The 18,537-nt window shown below is 46.0% G+C and overlaps 1 protein-coding gene across 2 annotated transcripts in view; it reads left to right on the forward strand.

The window, feature by feature from the left end:
• The window catches only part of LOC8034031 (RING finger protein 17), a 95,041-nt gene that overhangs the window by 23,101 nt on the left and 53,403 nt on the right, over window positions 1-18,537 (forward strand). For both annotated transcript variants that reach the window (XM_040211041.2, XM_040211040.3), the window contains 6 exons: window positions 1,674-1,800; window positions 4,245-4,316; window positions 5,038-5,102; window positions 11,320-11,424; window positions 13,411-13,572; window positions 18,107-18,281. In XM_040211041.2, coding sequence (XP_040066975.1) covers window positions 1,674-1,800; window positions 4,245-4,316; window positions 5,038-5,102; window positions 11,320-11,424; window positions 13,411-13,572; window positions 18,107-18,281 — 706 coding nt within the window. The remainder of the gene's footprint in view (window positions 1-1,673; window positions 1,801-4,244; window positions 4,317-5,037; window positions 5,103-11,319; window positions 11,425-13,410; window positions 13,573-18,106; window positions 18,282-18,537) is intronic.

Raw genomic sequence — 18,537 nt, forward strand, 5'->3', positions numbered from 1 at the left:
AGTGACTTTTGCCTGGTGCAGCCTTTTAACGGTGTCGTGGGTTGCGGACGGACGTTACGAGCATTCAGGATTGCTAACCCTAATCACTTTTCTCCGGCGATGAAAACGCGTGAAAATTCACATCCTTTAGACGGTACGCGCCAGTAATACCTTCAACTTGAGCACAGTCGTGAAATGCTCCAAATAAGAAATCTGGGCGATGTTCGAAAACACAAATGCTTAGAAAGCACCACTGTAGTCGAAGTAAACAAACACAATGACACGGGCGTTTCTGCCGTCTTGAGAGTGCCGCCATGACATCGCCGCACGAGTAGGTGGATCTTTCCTTCTGGTATGTGCTGGGTTATCATAGCGACGCACAATGAAAATTCACAGTCAAGGATAGCGCGTTTACGCGGAACGATGAGCTTCCATCACGCCGTCTACGTCGACGATCACAACCGACGCCATGTTTGCGGATAGAAGAAGTCGCCCCGCGACCAGCATGCAACGCGCGCGAACACTTCTCGACCTGCGATTGGTCTGTCGTGGCGGTTTCCAACGCAGCGGAGCGACGCACGCACGTAAACGACACGTGCGTGCGTCCCTCCGTCGCTATGGCAACCGAAGCTTCTCTCTTCGCTTCTCCCCGCTTCTTCGAGCAACCTCCTTGCCCCGCGAGTTCCGCTTGCGGCTGGCGCTGTGCGCCGTTATCTTGGTTTTCTAGTGTCGCACAGAGAAGGGTGTTCGCTGCGCCGGTTAGCGCGGTCGGCGGGCTGTTTCAGAAACCGCACTATAACCGGTATTTCCCTTCGCGCGCCTGCATTTTAAGCGGTATGTAATTACATGGAGTTCTATGGGAGGCGAACCAGTGGTTTAAAAAAGCCGCGTTATACCCGGTCCTGCACTATAAGCGGTTACATTGTAAGTGGCCTATATTGTACCATGTTTGCATTTGCGAATAATGCACGTGAGCTTCTCATTCGTGCAGTTTTCTGAGTTGCTGCACTTTGATATATCTATAAATCATTTTACAGCATAAGCTGTTATGAGCTCCTCCCACCACTGGAAATGACATCGTCATTGATGCTGTAATTGTAGTTGGCGTAGTAGGGTGTTTGTCGTTGTTGTTGCCAAACCCTCGAAAAAGATTACCTGCCACCTGCGGGGATCGAACCTGGGTCCACTGCGTGCGTAGGGAAGGCGTCACCACAGAGCTACACCATAGCATGAACGGCCCACCATACATAGCCGATAACAAAATGCCGTTGTAGTACTGTCAGTGCCATGAGCTCGTGATGGGAGATAAGCTTTCAAGTGCTCCAGAACAAAAAAAAAAAAAAAGAAAGCGCTCGGGACAAAATGGTTAGATGTCTATTTTGTTCCAAACGCTCTTGTTCACGCACCCCACGATGCATGAACGCGACGCTGATGCCCAATGACCTCTCTGTAACATGTCACTGCGCCTGTGCTGTGGATTAACACAGGACCTTTAAATTTTTTATCTATTGGTTCAAGAGAGTGGAGGTTTGCTATGACCGTGTTTCAGGGACCGCAAGTCGCTGTAATTCAAAACTCTGTCTGCTGTTTGTTTGCATTTGTTTAAAGGTGGATATGCCACAGTTTGAATTGCTTATATCTATGTTGCTTATATGCTTGCTAACCGTGGCTTTTTTTTTTTTTTTTTTTTGAAGATGTTGCAGATGCGGTTTCCTCTTCCGACCCAAGCAATGCTGCCTATCTGCTTGACAAGCTCAAATCCTTCCGAAACCTGCCTTGCTTCCTTGTGAACGACTTTCAGGAACACAGGCCGACGTTTGAGTGAGTGATGAAGGACGGTTCAATGGCATTTGCTGATGTGCTTTGCCGTAATCGATGTTCAGACCATGGCTGGGCTGCATTTCTGTGGCATCGTGTAAGCTGCTAACATACTGATACAGTCAAGTCTCGTTAATTCAAACTCGAGGAGGACCGAAAATTTGTTTGAATAAAGCAAAGTTTGAATTACCAGGGGTTTCCTCCCATAGAGACACATAGGATGGTACCTGCATGTTAGCTTGAATTATCCGCAAGTTTGGATTAAGAAAGTTTAAATTAATGAGAGTCCATTCTTTTAGGCATTTCGCTGAGTTGCAAAGTGCAAAGTGATGAACAGTGTTTTGCCACAAACTTTGCATACTTCTTGTGTTAAGAAATCTCTGTGCCGAGTCAAGTAACTAAGACACACTTCCACCATTAAAAAATATTGTAATACAGTACGGTTATTCACGCATCCCATTTTTCACGAAATTCGCAGCGTGCAAGGTTCACAAAATTATAAGAGCATGCAGTAGTTTTAGGCACAACTGGGAAGCTTGAAGTTTGCCAAAACTCTGATATCTTAGGAACCACAAAATCACCCACACACACTTTGCGAAAAAATTGGTGCCACTGTTGCTAAGGGCTTCATAGTAGGTTCTTTTTGATGCTGTTTATTGCCAAGAGGCACACCTACTTAACCTCACGTAACCACAGTCGAGCCTGGTTTATCACATTTGGGTATTTCGAATTATTGTTCATATCAAACGGTCCAAACATCCCCTTCAAAGTCACATGTAATAATATAGAGCGTTGTCTTTTTGTACTGGGGACACTTGTTATAGCGAACGAAGCTCCGCCGCCCCTCGCTTTTCCCGTGATCCGATTGCGCCGGTGGCGAGCACATCACTTGCGTTGGGTGGCTGGCAGACCGCCAAGCCAGCATACACGCGGTAGATATGCAGCCAAAAGAGCAGTTGTAAAAAAAAACAACACAAATAAACCGTAAAAAGAAGAAAAAAAAGAAAAAAAGAAGGATGGCAAAAGCAAGGGGAAGGGCACACACGCATGCGCTTAGGGAGAGCAGGGAGTGCTTGCTGTTGGAACAGTAGCCTGCACCCTTTCCCCGAACACTGCTGATGCTGAGCAACTCCCTAACACCAAAATAAAATGAGTAAAAAAAAAAAAAATAAGTGTTGACAACAACGGTTGTGCAATCGCACGTTGAATGGCTTATCTTCATTTACCTTTTTCGTTTGCTGTTACGTATTGCCTTGCCTGTTTTGTTTTTTTTCCTGCTTGAGTTTAATAAGCTTTCTTCTTTTGTTTTTTTTTGGTTACTGGTCAATGCTCAATGAATCTATTGTTGAGAAATGGCATTGATCACCACACATTTTTCTGGTGGAATGCATACTGAAATACTTGTTGCCAATTACTATAAAAATCTTTAAAAAAATATGAAATTTTAAAATAAAAAAAAAATGATGTACTTTTTTTTACATTTGCCCAGTTTTGCAAATTACACTTTTTCATAATAAAGGAACATTAAAATGCAAAATCTAAGTTCATAGTAACCGGGTCGATAAAATTTCGGCATATAATCCGCAAATATTAAGTCTCGGTAGTTTCGCACTGAAACAATAGTTTTATTAAGGCGGGATTTGCTGCCAAAAAGTTAAGCTGAGATAAATACATTTAAAATTTCAAGATGAAGTTCTAAAAATTTTTTTTTGCGTCTTAAATGTTAGAAATTTTCTCCAGCAGTTTAGGTGATGTCTTCCTCAAACTTCTTCCGATATACTGACATTGCTTTCAGCTATTTTCACTTGTGGATGACGAGTGCTACGCAGTGCAGCACACCTCACCAACATATAAAGAATAATTATTTTTGACAATGTTTGTCAGTGCACATTGACAAGACCTTGTGAGAGTGTTCCTTGTTATCCATACATGCCAAAAACTCTGCCGTTCTGAATAGGAATTTTTTGGAAAAAAAGTGCAATTCAAGGTAGTGTCCCCCCTTGACCTTTTTATATGATTGTTTATGCATCTCGCTTTTTCGTTTTTCATTTTTGTTTTAAATTATTTCCGTGTTTTGTTGCTTACGCTGTGTGGAGGCCTCGGCCAGGCGCGCATGTAAGCGCCGCGGTGTTTGCAGTCTCTGCCAACTACGCTCTACCTTATTTTGCGGCTCTTGGATGCTCTATTTGGTAAGCTCCAGTTTGTCGCGACCTTCGGTATTATCGGAGAGGCCAGTAATTTTCAACTCAAGCTTAATTTAACATATTTAGGCATATCAAATTATTGATATATCAAACTATTTTACTATCCCCTTTGAATTCGATATATTTGGGTTCGACTGTATGCCTATAGTCACATAAGCATCACTTTTGGGCTACATGAGTGAAGCAGATTGATTGTGTCTCATATTACAAATTGCTGTGTGGCTTGAAACTGTTCTTTTTCAGGGTCATGTACGATCCCTCCATTTCTGAGGTGCTGAGGAGCTACGGCGAGATGCGGTTCACAATGCCGGAAAAGTAGGTGTCCTTTCCCATCCCGGGGTTTTCCAGGGGAGGGTACCTAGAGCCATTGCTTGAGGGCTGTCTCTTGTTCAGAACCAGCTGTAAACATCTGATGAGGAAGGATTCCAGCCCTAATGTTGGTCTTAGACAATCGTTATGTACTGAAAACTTGGTGCCTTGCATGTTGTTTGCATAAATTTATGGAAACATACTTCCTATTTTATTGCAGCTTGTGCTGGAGCCTACAAGTGTTATAGCATATGCTGACTAACTTAATATTTTAATTCATTCTGAGGTCACGAGAACTAATTTTTAGGTGCACCCTTTCTTTCACTGAATATTCTAATTGCATAGAATGGGCAAAATATGAATTTTGAGGCACAATTATTTCTCGCTGAACTATCGAAACATTTTTCTGGCTGAGAAAGTTTGAAGTATGTTTCCAGCCTGTTTTTGTAGCCGTATCTTTGTTTGCCCCTGCTCATGGTGTTTTTTTTTTTTAGGCTGTCTGAAGTCCTGATGCCTAATTAGGTACATTCTGGTGACAAATTTTAAACTGTACACGCAGTTGAAAGCAAAGACTGTAATCTGAATGGCTACCTTATTTCAACGCTCTTTTTTTAAACGTTTGCCATAGTGATGAGTGGTCAGGTTATATATCAAACTGGAATACCTAAAGGAAAGCATCCTAGTGCCCCATTATTGATTAGCCACGCATTTGTTTGCCGTTTTGCAGACTGTCGTTCGTATCCTCGAAGGACCTGCCTGAAGACTACATTCAAGACGAGCTGGACGAAACTGGTGAGCTTGCAAAACTGCAAACTTTTCCCTTTCTGCAGTATAGGTGATATCTCATGCTGCAGAACCCAGGGACCCTGGGTTCAAGCCCCACCCCTGCCCGGTTCGATCTGGACGAGCATGTTCATAGGGCAGTGCAACAATTTTTGGAGCTTGGCCAATTAACTGGGGGAATTATTCTGCATCAGCTATAGAACGAAGAACGAAAAACAATGTTCTTCTGTGTGCGCTAGTTTTTTTAATTTATTTTTTTTTTTAATTAAAGAAATTGAAGGTAAGTGTTCCTCAACCCTCGCGCCATTTTCGAGCGAGGTCTCTGGGGGACCACCTGGTTTCTTGAGCCGCTCCCTCCACAGAATTAGCATTGCCAAAGGTCACGGCGAGCGATCGCCACAAAAGATTGTTTGCCACGGGGATGCCAGCGGGTGTAGCATAGAGCACTGCACAGGCCAGGGCCAGCCCGAAAGCCTGGCCCGGCCCGCGAGCTGGGCTCGTGCCGGGTAGGACGCATTTCCTAAGGCCCGGGTCGGGCTCGGGCTTGAACAAAGTTTTTTCCGGGCCGTGGCTGGGCAGTCGTGTGCGACACGTTATAAATTGTTGATAGCGAAAAAGGTGCTCATTGACCTTCTAGGTTCGATGAAAAGAAACAAGCGAAATGCAAAAATCACTAAGGTGCTGTTAAAAAAAAAAGAAAAAAGACTTCCTGCACTTGGAAAGCCTTCACGTGGATAAAAGGAAACGTGTGGATTCAGCGAGCGTAGTGGGAAAGTGCGAACAAGGAAACGAGGGCACTCCAGTCGCGAGGCACAACATGAGTGTCTTTTTCCTCTGCGTCTCAAACTAAAACAAAACACAAAAAGAAAACGTGAGCTTGACTTTGCTTTTTGTGAAGGGAGCCTTACTATGTTACCAAAGATATGCTAACTATAGATATTTTTATGCTTATACAGCCTTTTGAATATGCACTAGCGTGATTGTGATTGTTTCTTCACAAAAACATGTAGAGAGGAAAGTTCTCTGAAACGAATTGAACAACAAAAAGTAAATATATCTTCAAAAGATGCATAAATAAAAAATATGATACTTTTGTTTTCTTTAAATCACTTATAAACTGCATATTTCGCCCATATTCTCGAAAATACACAGTCTAATTCGGGATATTTATCTTGTCAAAAAATCTTGGTCCAAGTTTAAAAGGAATTTAAATCAAATATGTATGCTCGCGTTATGCTTAGGCAGTTTTTAGGTTAAAGCCTACAAACTTTTTCGGGCTCATGTAAATAATCTGTCAGGCTCGGGCCGGGCTCAGGCTGATATTTAAACATATTTTGTCGGGCTCGGGCCTGGCTCAAGCTTCTGTCTAAAAATTCTGCCAAGCCCGGGCGGGACCCGGGCTGTGCCTCTTCCGGGCCGGGTCGGGCTGGGCCTAGAACTTAAATATTTTGTCGGGCTCGGGCCGGACCCGGGCCATGCCTCTGCCGGGCCGGGTCGGGCCGGGCATACAAATTCAAGACCGTGCAGTGCTCTAGTGTAGCAGCAGAGGGGGACGGGTTTTGTTTGTTTCTGTGCGTACCCCAGCGTAGTCCTCGTAACCACCACACGCAGCTGCAGATCAGAAAATAATTGTGTTCTTTTCCTTGGCAGTTTTTCGGAGGAAGGTGGCACATTTTTACCTCACTTGTGCCTACATGAAAAATAAAACCTGCAAATTCTTGCAGTTTGTATTTGCAGTGGTCAATCTGCAAACTGCACTACCCTTTTAAAGACTTTAGGCTGGTACTGGTATTGCACTGGCTAAATTTCTCATCTACAGCGGAGACACCAGATGCCCATTGAGGCTGTCTAACTTATGACTTTCTATACACCAACTCATCTCTGTGACGTCACAGTGCGGTGGTGGCGCGTCGGTCGCACTTCCGGTCTGGGGCTGTGGACAGAAGTCCGCATGCCAGACGTGTATTCCTGCGTTGTTTTGAAGGGAACCAGACAAAAACCTGCCTTCTCGTCAAAACGCTGGGACTGGGGCCGTACCAAAAGAGACGAGAAACGTTTGAAGGTCAGTTTTCACGTGCTCGGTTCGTCCGAAAATTTGGATATGTGCCGTGAAAAGGGAAAAGCAGACGCCGTCGGACAACGATTGCTTGGGCGGGAAGCACTTTGGGTAGAATTCACGGATACTTGTGGTCATCAGATTTAATTGTTTTGTTCCAACATGAACGCCAGAAAACTGTCAAGTTGTGCGGACCACCTGTGAACTACGTTCAGTGCGTCTTCCAAGTTCAAACGGCCGCCTGATTGTTCGAATTGTCGTCTGCTCTTTCAAACGTTTCTGCTTATCGTCTGCTCTCTTAGACGACGCCGGTCCGTAGACCAAATGTTGGCCCGGTACTTGCGATAACAAGTGAGTGCAGGCCTCAAAAGACTTATATTTGAAGGTTGGTAAGCAGGCTCGATGTAAACAGTAGATACAAGGAGATGTTGGTCATTATTACCAGTGGCCAATACCGACTTGTTATGCCTAATTCAGTTGGTCCGATTCTGCTCGCGATTTTCAATATCGTCGTCGACCATCTCAGCTACGGTTCACGCTTTTGCAGCCCGAGCGGCGTCGCGACTGAAAATTCCGAGCGAAACCTCATCATGCGAATCAGGTTTTAGCGTACATACTGCGGCGTCCACGCGGAATGTATCGCCACATGTCACATTATTCACGCGAAGTTTCGCGGTGTAACGAGCCTCGGTAATTTCGCTGACGCCGCTCAAGTAGTCAGACATCGCCAGGAAGACGTAGAATCAACAATTCGAACGCGAAAAAAAGCAGGAGGACTCACACCGACGCCGACAACATCGCATTTCAATGGTTTGTTTATGGGCGACGGCGGGCTTCTTGCCCACAACCCCATCGCGCATGCGCGGCGCCGGTGGCGTCCGCTGGGGGCGCTCCGGTTTGTTTGTAAACATGAGTTGGTGTATACATAAGCACAACACAATTATTATAGATCTTAGAAAAAACAAAGAGTTTAGCTGAAAGTTTTATTTAAGTCGTGCTAGTTTTATTCATATTATGCCACTGAAGCTCACGGTAATAGGAAGACATTAAGTTACCACACTTGTGTTTGTGTGTACCGTATTTACTCGCAGAATGAACGCACTTTTTTTTCCGAAAAATTGATGCAAAGTTGAGGGGGGCGTTCATTACGCGAAGTAAAATTTTTGCGTCCGTATTTACTCGCATAATGAACGGACTTTTTGTCCTGAAAAATCGAATTAACTTCTTATCTCTCGGCGCCCGACCCCGTAACCAAACTAAGCTGGGCAAAAAAAAAAAAAAAAAATCCTTTTTGTTTTTTTTTGTTTTAGTTCCTTGGTTTTTTTTTTTTTTTTGCCCTCTTTCGCAAGCTGTTTTGTTTGCTTAGGCGTTGCTTAGGCGAGGGCTCTCCGATTATCTTTATCTCCTTGCGCGCGACGCACGATCCCCCGTAACCAAACTGCGCTGTGCAAAAAAAAAAAAAAAAAAAAGAAAAGAAGAAAGAAAAAAAGCTTTTTCTTTTGTTTGTTTCTCATTTCCTTGTTTTCCTTTTGTTTTGTTTTTTTGTTGCCTTTGGCAAGCTGTTTCGTTTGCTTAGAGGTCTTCTCCGCTCTTCTTTCTTGCCTCCTTGCGCGCTACGCGCGACCCTCAATACCAAACTGCGCTGTAAAAAAAAAAAAAAAAAGTTTCTTTTTTTTTTATGTAGTTTTTTTTTTTCTTTTTGCTGACTTTCGCAAGCCGTTTCGTTCGCTTAGAGCGCTTCTCTTTCTTAACTCTTTGCGCGCGGCGGCGCGCGAACCCTAAGTCCAGACTGCGCAGTGCAAAAAAAGAAGCTACTCTCAATGTTTTTTTTTCTTGCTTTCGTTGCATCTTTGTGAATTTTTTTAACGCCTTTTACAAGGCGTTTTTTCCCCCTTGCTGCCCACGCATTCTCGACCTCGCTGCAGCAGGATAGAAAAGTGCGTTCATTTCGGGCGCGTGGGGGGAGGCGGGCAAAATTTTGACGTCCGAGTTGGGGGTGCGTTTATTACGCGAGTGAAAAAAAAAGTCGAAATTTTGAGAGCCGACTTGGGGGGTGCGTTCATTACGCGAGTGCGTTCATTGTGCGAGTAAATACGGTATGTTCATACAGCCTGAAGTTAGACTGCCTCAACGAACGACTTGTCTCTCGGCTGTAGATGAGCAATTTAGCCAGTGCAGTGCATCCGCTAGCCTGGGGTCTTTAACGTGCACCATTCAGTAGTGATACACGGAACGCACACCGGTGCGACGCTCATCCAGATCGAAACGGGCAGGCGTGGGGATTGAACCCAGGATCCCTGGGTTCTGCAGTGCGAGCTTTTGCTCCTTGTGCTCCAAGCTGGTGGCGCTAAGCCACTCTGCCACCTATCCCCCTTGAGTTATCTCAAGTACTTGAACAGTGAGACAGACGGCCTATGTAGCTGTCGAACACAAGTTTAGTCCCCTGCAAAAAGCTGTAGCATGCTTTATGAAGTGTATTTATTTATTGAAGACACACAGATTTATGGGCTCACAGTTAATTGCATGCCTCCAATCTTGTGGGAAAGTTGCCTCGCTGCATGCCGAACCCAGAGGAACAACACGAAGTGAGGGATGGGATGGTTAGTTCAACATTGAAGAAGTTGGCGTGCGACCGTCCATGGCTGCTCTCAGCCCAGAAGCCCCTATGCCCCACCTCAGCTGGCAGTCTTTTATTGTTCGGGCAATGCCCCTTTGTTCCACGTAGTTTGTGCATGTGGTGCGTTGTATTGTGCACACCAGGGCACACCCTGGTGGCCACTGAACGGTGGCACAATTGAGGTGCCCACAACCTAGAATTTTTTTTCAAATTATACTTTTCGCGATGCGGTGCAATGCAAAGTGGCGCCCTGGCCTCCCAGCCAACTTTTTTTTTTTAAGAGATAGCTTTATGGGCGACAGTTTGCAGAGATTTTGACTTCGTCTCTTGTCGTCGCCGCGAGCAAGAATCCTCTCTTGCCGCAAGGAGAGGGAAGCTGGGACGTCCCTTCGGCCGTGTTTCATGAGGAAAGCAAAGAGGCCAGCCCAGGCGTCTCGCCAATAATTGTGCATCGCAGGTAGATTGTCCATGTCGTCTGCTTCAAAGGAGTTTTCAAAGACTCCTCGAGTTATGCGAAATCCCACTTTGGCAGTACCCAGTTGCTACCCGCAATGTTGCATGGTTTTAAAAACTTACACCGCGCTTACCCACTTCACGGATCACTGGTGGCAGTCATCAGTGGCATCCACGACGCCAACCATGACGGCTATGAAAATTAGCTACTTCGCACCTCCGTCCTTCGGTACAAGACGGCACTATGTATTTCACTTGCATTGCGCGACATTGCTACAGCTATCGCTTTCATTTCTTCGCACACTGTGGGCGAAAAATACTACTTTATTTTTTCTTTGGAACTGAAACTTTCTTTCTTAGTTTGTTACTACAGTTGAACCTCAATTTAGCGAAGTCACCAGGACCCCCTAATTATTTTGTTAAATCGGGAACTTCGTAAAGTCGAGAAAGACATTCTTCGGGATAGGCTGCGCGGGGAACCCGAATTTGTTCGTTAAATCGGGAAACTCGTAAAATCGGGTTTCGTTAAATTGAGGTTCAACTGTAGTTTAGTTTATTATACTAATTTTGATATCTTGGTGTTTGCCATAAAGCGGGAGGTAGAACGACACAGATTTGCCTTTCTGGAACAATGAAGGAGCAAACTGAGACAAAACGAAATTTTCACTGTGCCGTGAACAAGTGTTATTAAGAGACTTAACATTGCTCTACACGTAAAAATAAAATCGACAGCCTGGTTGGGAGTGGTAGGGAGCAAATCAAAACTGAAACCTGCACCTGACAATATACGGCCGTGACACTGGAAGGGTTATCGAGATGCAGCTGTCGCATAGATAAGGGGCTCGTAATGGAAGAGCACTATACTCGCGGTCAGCTTTCTGTGGCAATCCGAAGAGAGGAGGAAAGCGTGTGTACAGCAATTGGTGCACCCCCTCCCCTAGCATTGACTGCATTGCCACAGAAAGCTGACCGCGAGTTTAATAGTAAGTTTTTTTCTTTTTTTTTTCTTTTTCATTCACTCGGTCTACCATGAGCGAAGCTCACCGTTAGGGTGTAGTGGTTAATTATCTCTTTGCGTCTCGACGTTGTGATGCAAGCAGATACCGAGTCGTCCTCGTCTGTGGGCAAGCTGGAGGAGATCTCGACTTCGGCCTCAAGCATATCTGGTGACAGCATGCTGCCTGCCTCCGGCTCGGACGACACCCGTGAGTCCTCTCGAGCATTGCACTACTTACCGTACTTAGAATACAAGTGCCGTCGTTTCTGCAGTGTAGCTTGGAACTGGGCAAGCTGTGTAGTGGTACGTGTCACGCAAATGACAGTCGAAGCAGCTTGTGTTCAGTGTGTTTTTGAACCGCAATGTGGGAGCTGGCTGGGTTCACGCTTTTTCTTATTTTCTGTCGCACCAATAATATTAGTTTTGACTGCAGGAGGTAGTCAATAGCGTATCTTTCTCACTGCCCCTTTCGCTTTCACTTCGACAGAGTTTAGTGAACTGGCTCGAAACATTATCATACACAAAAATTTTGCTGCAATCGACGGTGGTAGCTGCTGCATTGTGGAAAGGCATGTTGAAGGAGATTTGCCTCCAGCCAGTGTGCTGTACAGCGTTTTTGGATGGGTTCTGTGGTTTCAGTGGAATTGATGAAAGAGACGTGTGTTGTGGTTCTCCTTGGGGCCACTGCCTTTGGGAGTACCACGTTCGCGGCGAGACGCTCTACCGCGAAGCGGGTTCGTACTCGCGTGGCATGCTGCTCGTTGAGCGCAAACAGACACCAGTCACGTTGGTAACGGTGATAAACTGTTTATTTACAATGAAACAAAATAACAACAACACAGCGGCTATAAGCTGGTGAACGCCGTCGGTGTGGAGATCGCCCACGGCCGAACGGTCGTTCACAAAGGTACAAAGTACGGGGTAAACGCTCACCGGTGCGCCGGAAGGTTCCTCGTTGTCGCCGCCGCCGAATCCCAGCAAGAAGAGGAGCGAGACTGCTGTCCGCTGGTTTTAAGATAACGGCGGGGGCGAAGTGGCCAATCAAGGAGCGACACGTCGATCTCCTTTGTGCGGGGGTTCGTTACGGAAATCGCCCCAAGGGGGAGAGGAGGAAGCCACTCACAGTGGTAAGTAGCGCCACCTCTCGCTACGCCAGCTCGGCCGCCACGGCGCGCCAAAACGCTGACGCGACAGAATGTTGAGGGATCACAATCCCCACAGTGTGAAGAGATGCGTGCTTCGGTGGAACGATTGTGCGAGAGGTTGCATGTGTTCGTCAAGAACACAGACATGTTGTTTTTTTTTGGGGGGGGGGGCCTAAACACTCTTTCAGGACAAGGGTGCCTGTGGCCACGCTTGCGGTGGAAGAAGCGAAAGTATGTACGTGAATTGTTCTGTAGAGGTGCGGAGAGTTCGAGGGGACGGAACCTGAGCGGCGACAGAGGGGAGGCGGGGGAGCATGTCCGCACAGTGCGACCACGTAAGTATTTCACAACGGCGGCTGTGGGAGGGGGGGTGGAGGTGAGAGCGTCACCGGAGCAAGAACAGTGGTGGCCACGGGGGGAAGGGGGAACAAGAGAGACCCTTGTCGTGTGTGATGAATGACGGGGAGAGGAAAAGCAGTGCCTCTGCTGTAGAGTGAGGTTTTGCATCCATACGTGCACATTGTTTTGCCGGGTAGGTGCACTAACAGCTCTTGCTGTAAAAGGAAAGGAAATGTCCTAGACTATTAGGAAACTTGCTTTTGTATCTTCCTCTCAACATGTCTAATTTATTTGTGTATTTATTTATTTGATACGTGCCCACAACAGCACAATTTCTTTAGCGTGGTGCACAAAAAGAAGTATTTGTGCTTGTGGCTGTCATCGAAGGAAGTGTAGAAACAGCTGTCGTACAACTCCCATAACTTACCGGGAACTGGGATAACAAAGAAAAGTTATGTGGACTTGTCTGTATTCTTGCTTCTCCAGTATATTGTGTAAATTATGGGAGACGGACACCGTGGTTCTTGGAACACGACGCATGTAGCCACCTATTTATGGCAGTTGTACACTGCCAGGGCTACTTATTTAAAAGCGGGTAGTTCTGGTTGAAAACTCGTTTGCTTGTCAAGCAGAACTGTACCAGGTATGTTTGCCATGAAGAACTTGATTTCCGGTTACAAATGTTTTTGGTTTGCCTCCTTTGTCGTCAGTGAGTGGCAAGCGGGTGATGGTGTCCCATGTTCGGGACCCAAGTCTCTTCTACGTCCAAGTGACCAGTCTTGCCGCCAAGCTTCAGAGAATGCAGGCAGAGATCAATGCCTACTGCATGTCACTGGGCTCGAGGCTGAACCCCGACGAAGAACCCAGAGCTGGTAAGTGTGCTGGAAGAGTGCTGTTTGCAAGGATAGGCTCCCCTGCTAGCTCTTTGGTGAAAAGGGTAGTTTTTAAAAACAATTAACAAGACTTTTTTATATATATATATATATATATATATATATATATATATATATATATATATATATATATACTGTAAACCACTAAATTTTCGTGAATTTTTCGAATTGCTTACAATACGCAAAAAATACGTCCCGCGAACAATTAGGGCAATATGTGAACGCTACGGAAACTACACTCGATTCGCGAAAATTAGAACCCGCAAATAATTTTAAATTTTCATTTTTGGCGCGATTCGCGAAAATTCGAGCCCATGAAAATTAAGTCGTTTACAGTGTATTTTTTTTATTTTCAGATTTAATTAGCACATGGCTCATTAGGATAAATCAAAATGCAGCTTGGAAGCTGCTCTTAGAAGGAAAACCGAGGCACAGCATTGTGTTAACAACATTTTCCAGATTTATGCAAAAATGAGAACAAACAGGTGGAACATTTGCTGCTAATAAATTATACTGTGAATTGAGAGAGAGAAAAAAAATAAAAGGTGTTTACAATTCTCTGTAATGCCGAATTAGAGCGCAGCTCAAAAAAAATTCCCGCAAAATTTAGCGAAAAACTTTTCCCGCCACATTTAGCAGGAGAATTTTACTCTCATGACATTCCATGCGACGTCACGTGACGTCATGATGGGAAACGTCCCATAATGCAATGCGCAGTTACGCCGACGCCGACACCGCTCAATCTGGAAACGGGCACCGAAGAGCTGCGCTCTAAAAATGAGACGTTTTCTAATCTTTGTAATGCAAACCTAGAATGCAGCTCTTGAAGAGTAGGAGGGGAAAGTATGCCCCTCCTTCTCCTTTTTTTCCCTCCTTTCCTCCCCTCTTCCCTTCTCCTCCTTTCCTCCTCCTCTCTTTCTGCCTCTGAATTTGTTCATGGGTGACGTGACACGAAGTCGTGACGTCATTTTCCCCCGTTAAATTAGTAGGGAAACTGACTTAGTGTTGAGGTCACATGACACCGAATTCCCCGCTAAATTTAACGGGGAAATTTTTTCCGCTAGAATTAGCAAGGAAATCTTTCCGCTAACGTTCGCGGAGAAATTTTCCCGCTAAATTTCGTCGTACGATGCAACGTGCGTGGTTACGTCGACGGCGACGCTGCTCAACCCGGAAACGGGCGCCTAAGAGCTATGTTCTAAAAGCTGCTTCTTTGCTGTATTAGCGTGGCAAAGGCAGGGGTAACACAGAATTTGACGTCTTAGTTTGGACGAGGTGTGAAGGGCCGGCAGACTTAGACGGCCGACGTTTGGTACGTGCACCGCCGCACGCGGCACGACGAAGGACTGCAAGACCAGCCATATGCAGCTGGTCTCTTAGGGCACGAAGAGTGTGCGAGCGCTCCTCTGCTGTTTTACTTGTGGGTGCCATGTTCTGCGGAGGCAATGTGAATGTGACCTTCTCAGAGCCTGCTGCAGTGCAAGATGCAATAAACTGAGCTTGCAGAAAACAATGATTGGAACGCGCCTGCACCTTAGAGAGCCTAGATTACTGAGAGTTTCCAGCTGATCGATCGTGGTCATGTGAATTGTGGGCCACGTTTGAAATACGAGCTGCGAGGAGGTGGCAAAGGCATTTATTGTCCGCAAGCGTGTCTGCCTTTCCGCCCACTTTCCTGCTTGCCACGTGATCACGCGGCGCATGTGCACTTGCGACCGATCCCGTAGGAGGCGTCCACCATTAAAGTGCAAACGGTCCCCACTGGTATGAGATGGATTTTCCGTTCAATCTAGACTCTACAGCACCTAACAAACCCGTAGCGCCGGCTTGCATGCAGCCGAAGAATCAAAAACTAACCATCTGAACTTGTTACGGCAAAGGGAGCATGTCTAAAGTTGTGTAGGCTTTCCTTTCAATGCTTTTATGTCACTGTGTCTTGCACCCTTTCTCTGGGGAAGCCTGGAGTGCGCTCGTTTCAGAGAGAAAAGCGTCGCTGTACGACTGAGCACGTGACGTTTTTCCCCCCGCCGGGAGTAACACGGTAGCACTCTACGAAGAGTTTCGGATGCCACTGGTGTCGAATCAGTGAGGAGACGGGCACTGAGTCGGCGTTCGGCTCGCAGTCCGCCTGTTTGCTTCTGTTGCTGGCACCTAACCGGAGATGGTTCGGTGACAGCCATATAACATTCTGTGTTAAAAATACTAGAAAATACACAAAGTGCGCTCCAGCTGATACTGCCTTTTTTTCGTCCATTGGCAGGTTAGCGTTCGTGGCACCAGTGTCATTCAGAAAGCTGTTGCTTGCAGTCGTGCATGTCCTGCTGAAAATTGTTTGTTTAGCCGAAGACCCTGGTTTGTCATAGCACTGCTTTTAGATTCTCCTCTGCCACAGTTTATAGCACATATGAAATATGTGCCCCAACTTGGGACTGCCTGGAAAGCTAAAACAATGCTTCCCGACGAGCACCTGGCAATAATCCAAGCCTTGGAGATAAGATGTTGCAATCAGAACTTAAATCAAATGGTCCAGCATCATCTGAAGTCTTCACTGCTGTATATTAAGAGAAGAAAAAGCAGCAAATGTGGTTAAATCACACTATTGACACAGTCTTTGTAGAGGTCTCCAATGCCAGCAGGATGCAATGTTTGACAAGTGCCACCATCATGCAGACATCAATTTTTTGGTAGCCCACCAGCTTGTGAGAAAGCGCAAAACAAACTTGAAACCGTAACTGTAGTTCTTTGGCTATTCACGAGATGGCGTAACATGTCCCAGAGTGCCACGTTCGAGTTTTGGCAGCATGTGGAAACCATTATTCATATCGGCATATGGGGTTGATGGCCTGTGGGCGTGGTAAAAAAAAATTTAACAAGCACTATACCCCTGTGATGAAGACAGGGGTAAGACATGAGCTAGTTTGAGACTTTATCAAGACTTTGTCTCTGTTGCTTGTTAAACTCTTGAACAACGTGCGTAGTAAAATACCTAGCATCCGCCGATTCTACACTAAGCGCCCATCCCTAAATGTTTTAACATCTGAGACAATATGCACAGTACAAATATAGGTTAAATTTGTGACCTAACAAGCGCCCGTCCCCCACTTTCTTGGGATTATCTCCAAATTTTGAGAGGGCGCTTGATCAGTACTTTATGGCATATCGTAGTAGCCACCTGGGGATTGGTAGCCTGCACAGCAGCAAGGAAGCGTCTTATCAAAAAGCGAAAGAATAAGGCCGGCTGAAATCTCAATGTGCAAGCATTGAGGCTTCAGTCCTCATTTTTAGTTGGGCTTTCCTATGGTTCTGTAGTGTGACGCTTCAAAACCATGTTTAACGATTGTAAGTCTACTTACCGTAACTAGAGGTTACGGTAAGTAACCCCTAGTTACAGTAAGGTCATTGGGCTATGAGCTCACTTCATGGTGAAAGGTTATTTATTTATAAATGCTGCATCCTCACCACAGCTGCGACGCAGCACAACATAATTGAAAGAAATGCCGCACCTCACAAACAAGAGTATTGCAACCTGGCATGATACTACCCCGACGGCCCATGCTGAGAATATCCACTGATTGACTATTTATTGTCAAAGGCCTTTTTATCCTGACATTATGCACCTCTTTTTTACAGCGGAGCTGTTAAGGGCTAGTTTTCCCAGTATCGTGTTTGTGGACAAAGAAATGTAGACACAAAACTCCAGACAGGTACCGCCATCTATAAACAACGGCTCATAGGCGGTGGCAACCTTTCCAGCATTTCCACTCTGGATTTCACCAGAGTGGAAAGGCTGGATCTCTTGGCGTCGTCCTAGACGTCGACCTCGAGGTCGTCCTAGAAGTCATCCCTGAGGCCGTCCTAGAAGTCATCCTTGAGGTCTCCCTAGACGTCCTTGAGGTCGTCCTAGACATCGTCCTCTAGGCGTTGTCCGTGAGGTCGTCCAAGAAGTCGTCCTTAAGGTCATCCTAAACGTGGTTCTCTAGGAATCTCTAGGCGCCGTCCTAGACGTCGTAAAGATTACAGCTTCGCTGGTTCCCCATCTTCACGTAAAATAAAAGGGCTCTGCCATTTTTCTTTTTTTTTTTACTTCACTGGTCAGAACTAGGGTGCCTTCATGTGCGCTTCGCATAGAGTGATGCCAACTGCCTGTTTCCCTTTCCCACGCCCTCTTCCACCGCCATTTTGTTCCTCTCGTTGTTTCCCCGTGCGCCGGAAAGTGGCCTTTGTGTCCATCGGTCCTTCCATCCGAGGGTGAAAATGCTAATCCTCCCTCCGTGGGTTCCACAACGCTGCTCCAAACTTGTGAGATAAGATGCTTGTTTCCAGGAGGGTTATAAGCCCCACGGATTATCGCCGAAAACCAAAATGGCTCCTGGTTTGTCGACGAGCGGTATTACAAAGGTTGGCATCACCCTAGCAAAGCGCACATGAAGGCTCCCTAGTCAGAACAGTTGGTATGTCTGTTTTCCTCCCAACACAATAAAATTTAGGGTTACCTTGTGCCATCTTCTCATAGGCAAGATGTACCTGGCCCAGTTCCTCCTCGACAACAACTGGTACCGCTGCCGGGTGCTGCGCGTGGTACGTTGTGACCTGGATGTTGTGGACGGAGCCAGCTTCAGCCAAAGCAGCTTCAAGGTTGAAGTTTTTTACGTCGACTATGGGAACTCCGAGGTGGTTCCCCTGTCCAGGTAAGTGGGCAGAGTGTGGCTCTACGGGCTAAAACTGTTGTGGGCTGTGCCTTGGTGCTTTTGCGTTGGAACAAAAAGCTCGTTGGGAGGCAGAAGATAAATTTTTGAACCTTTTTATGCATTGTTAGTTTATGCTTGCTATGCTAGTTGGTGACAGCTTCTTGGAAACATGCAACATTCCTGCTAAGCTCAACTTTTTTTTTTTTTACGAGTAAGGTACGTGTTTTGTGGCTTTGTGGAAGGTCTGAAGCCTGGG

The sequence above is a fragment of the Ixodes scapularis genome, unplaced genomic scaffold, assembly GCF_016920785.2.
Source record: "Ixodes scapularis isolate PalLabHiFi unplaced genomic scaffold, ASM1692078v2 PGA_scaffold2__306_contigs__length_199485367, whole genome shotgun sequence".
NCBI classification, from domain to species: Eukaryota; Metazoa; Arthropoda; class Arachnida; order Ixodida; family Ixodidae; genus Ixodes; species Ixodes scapularis.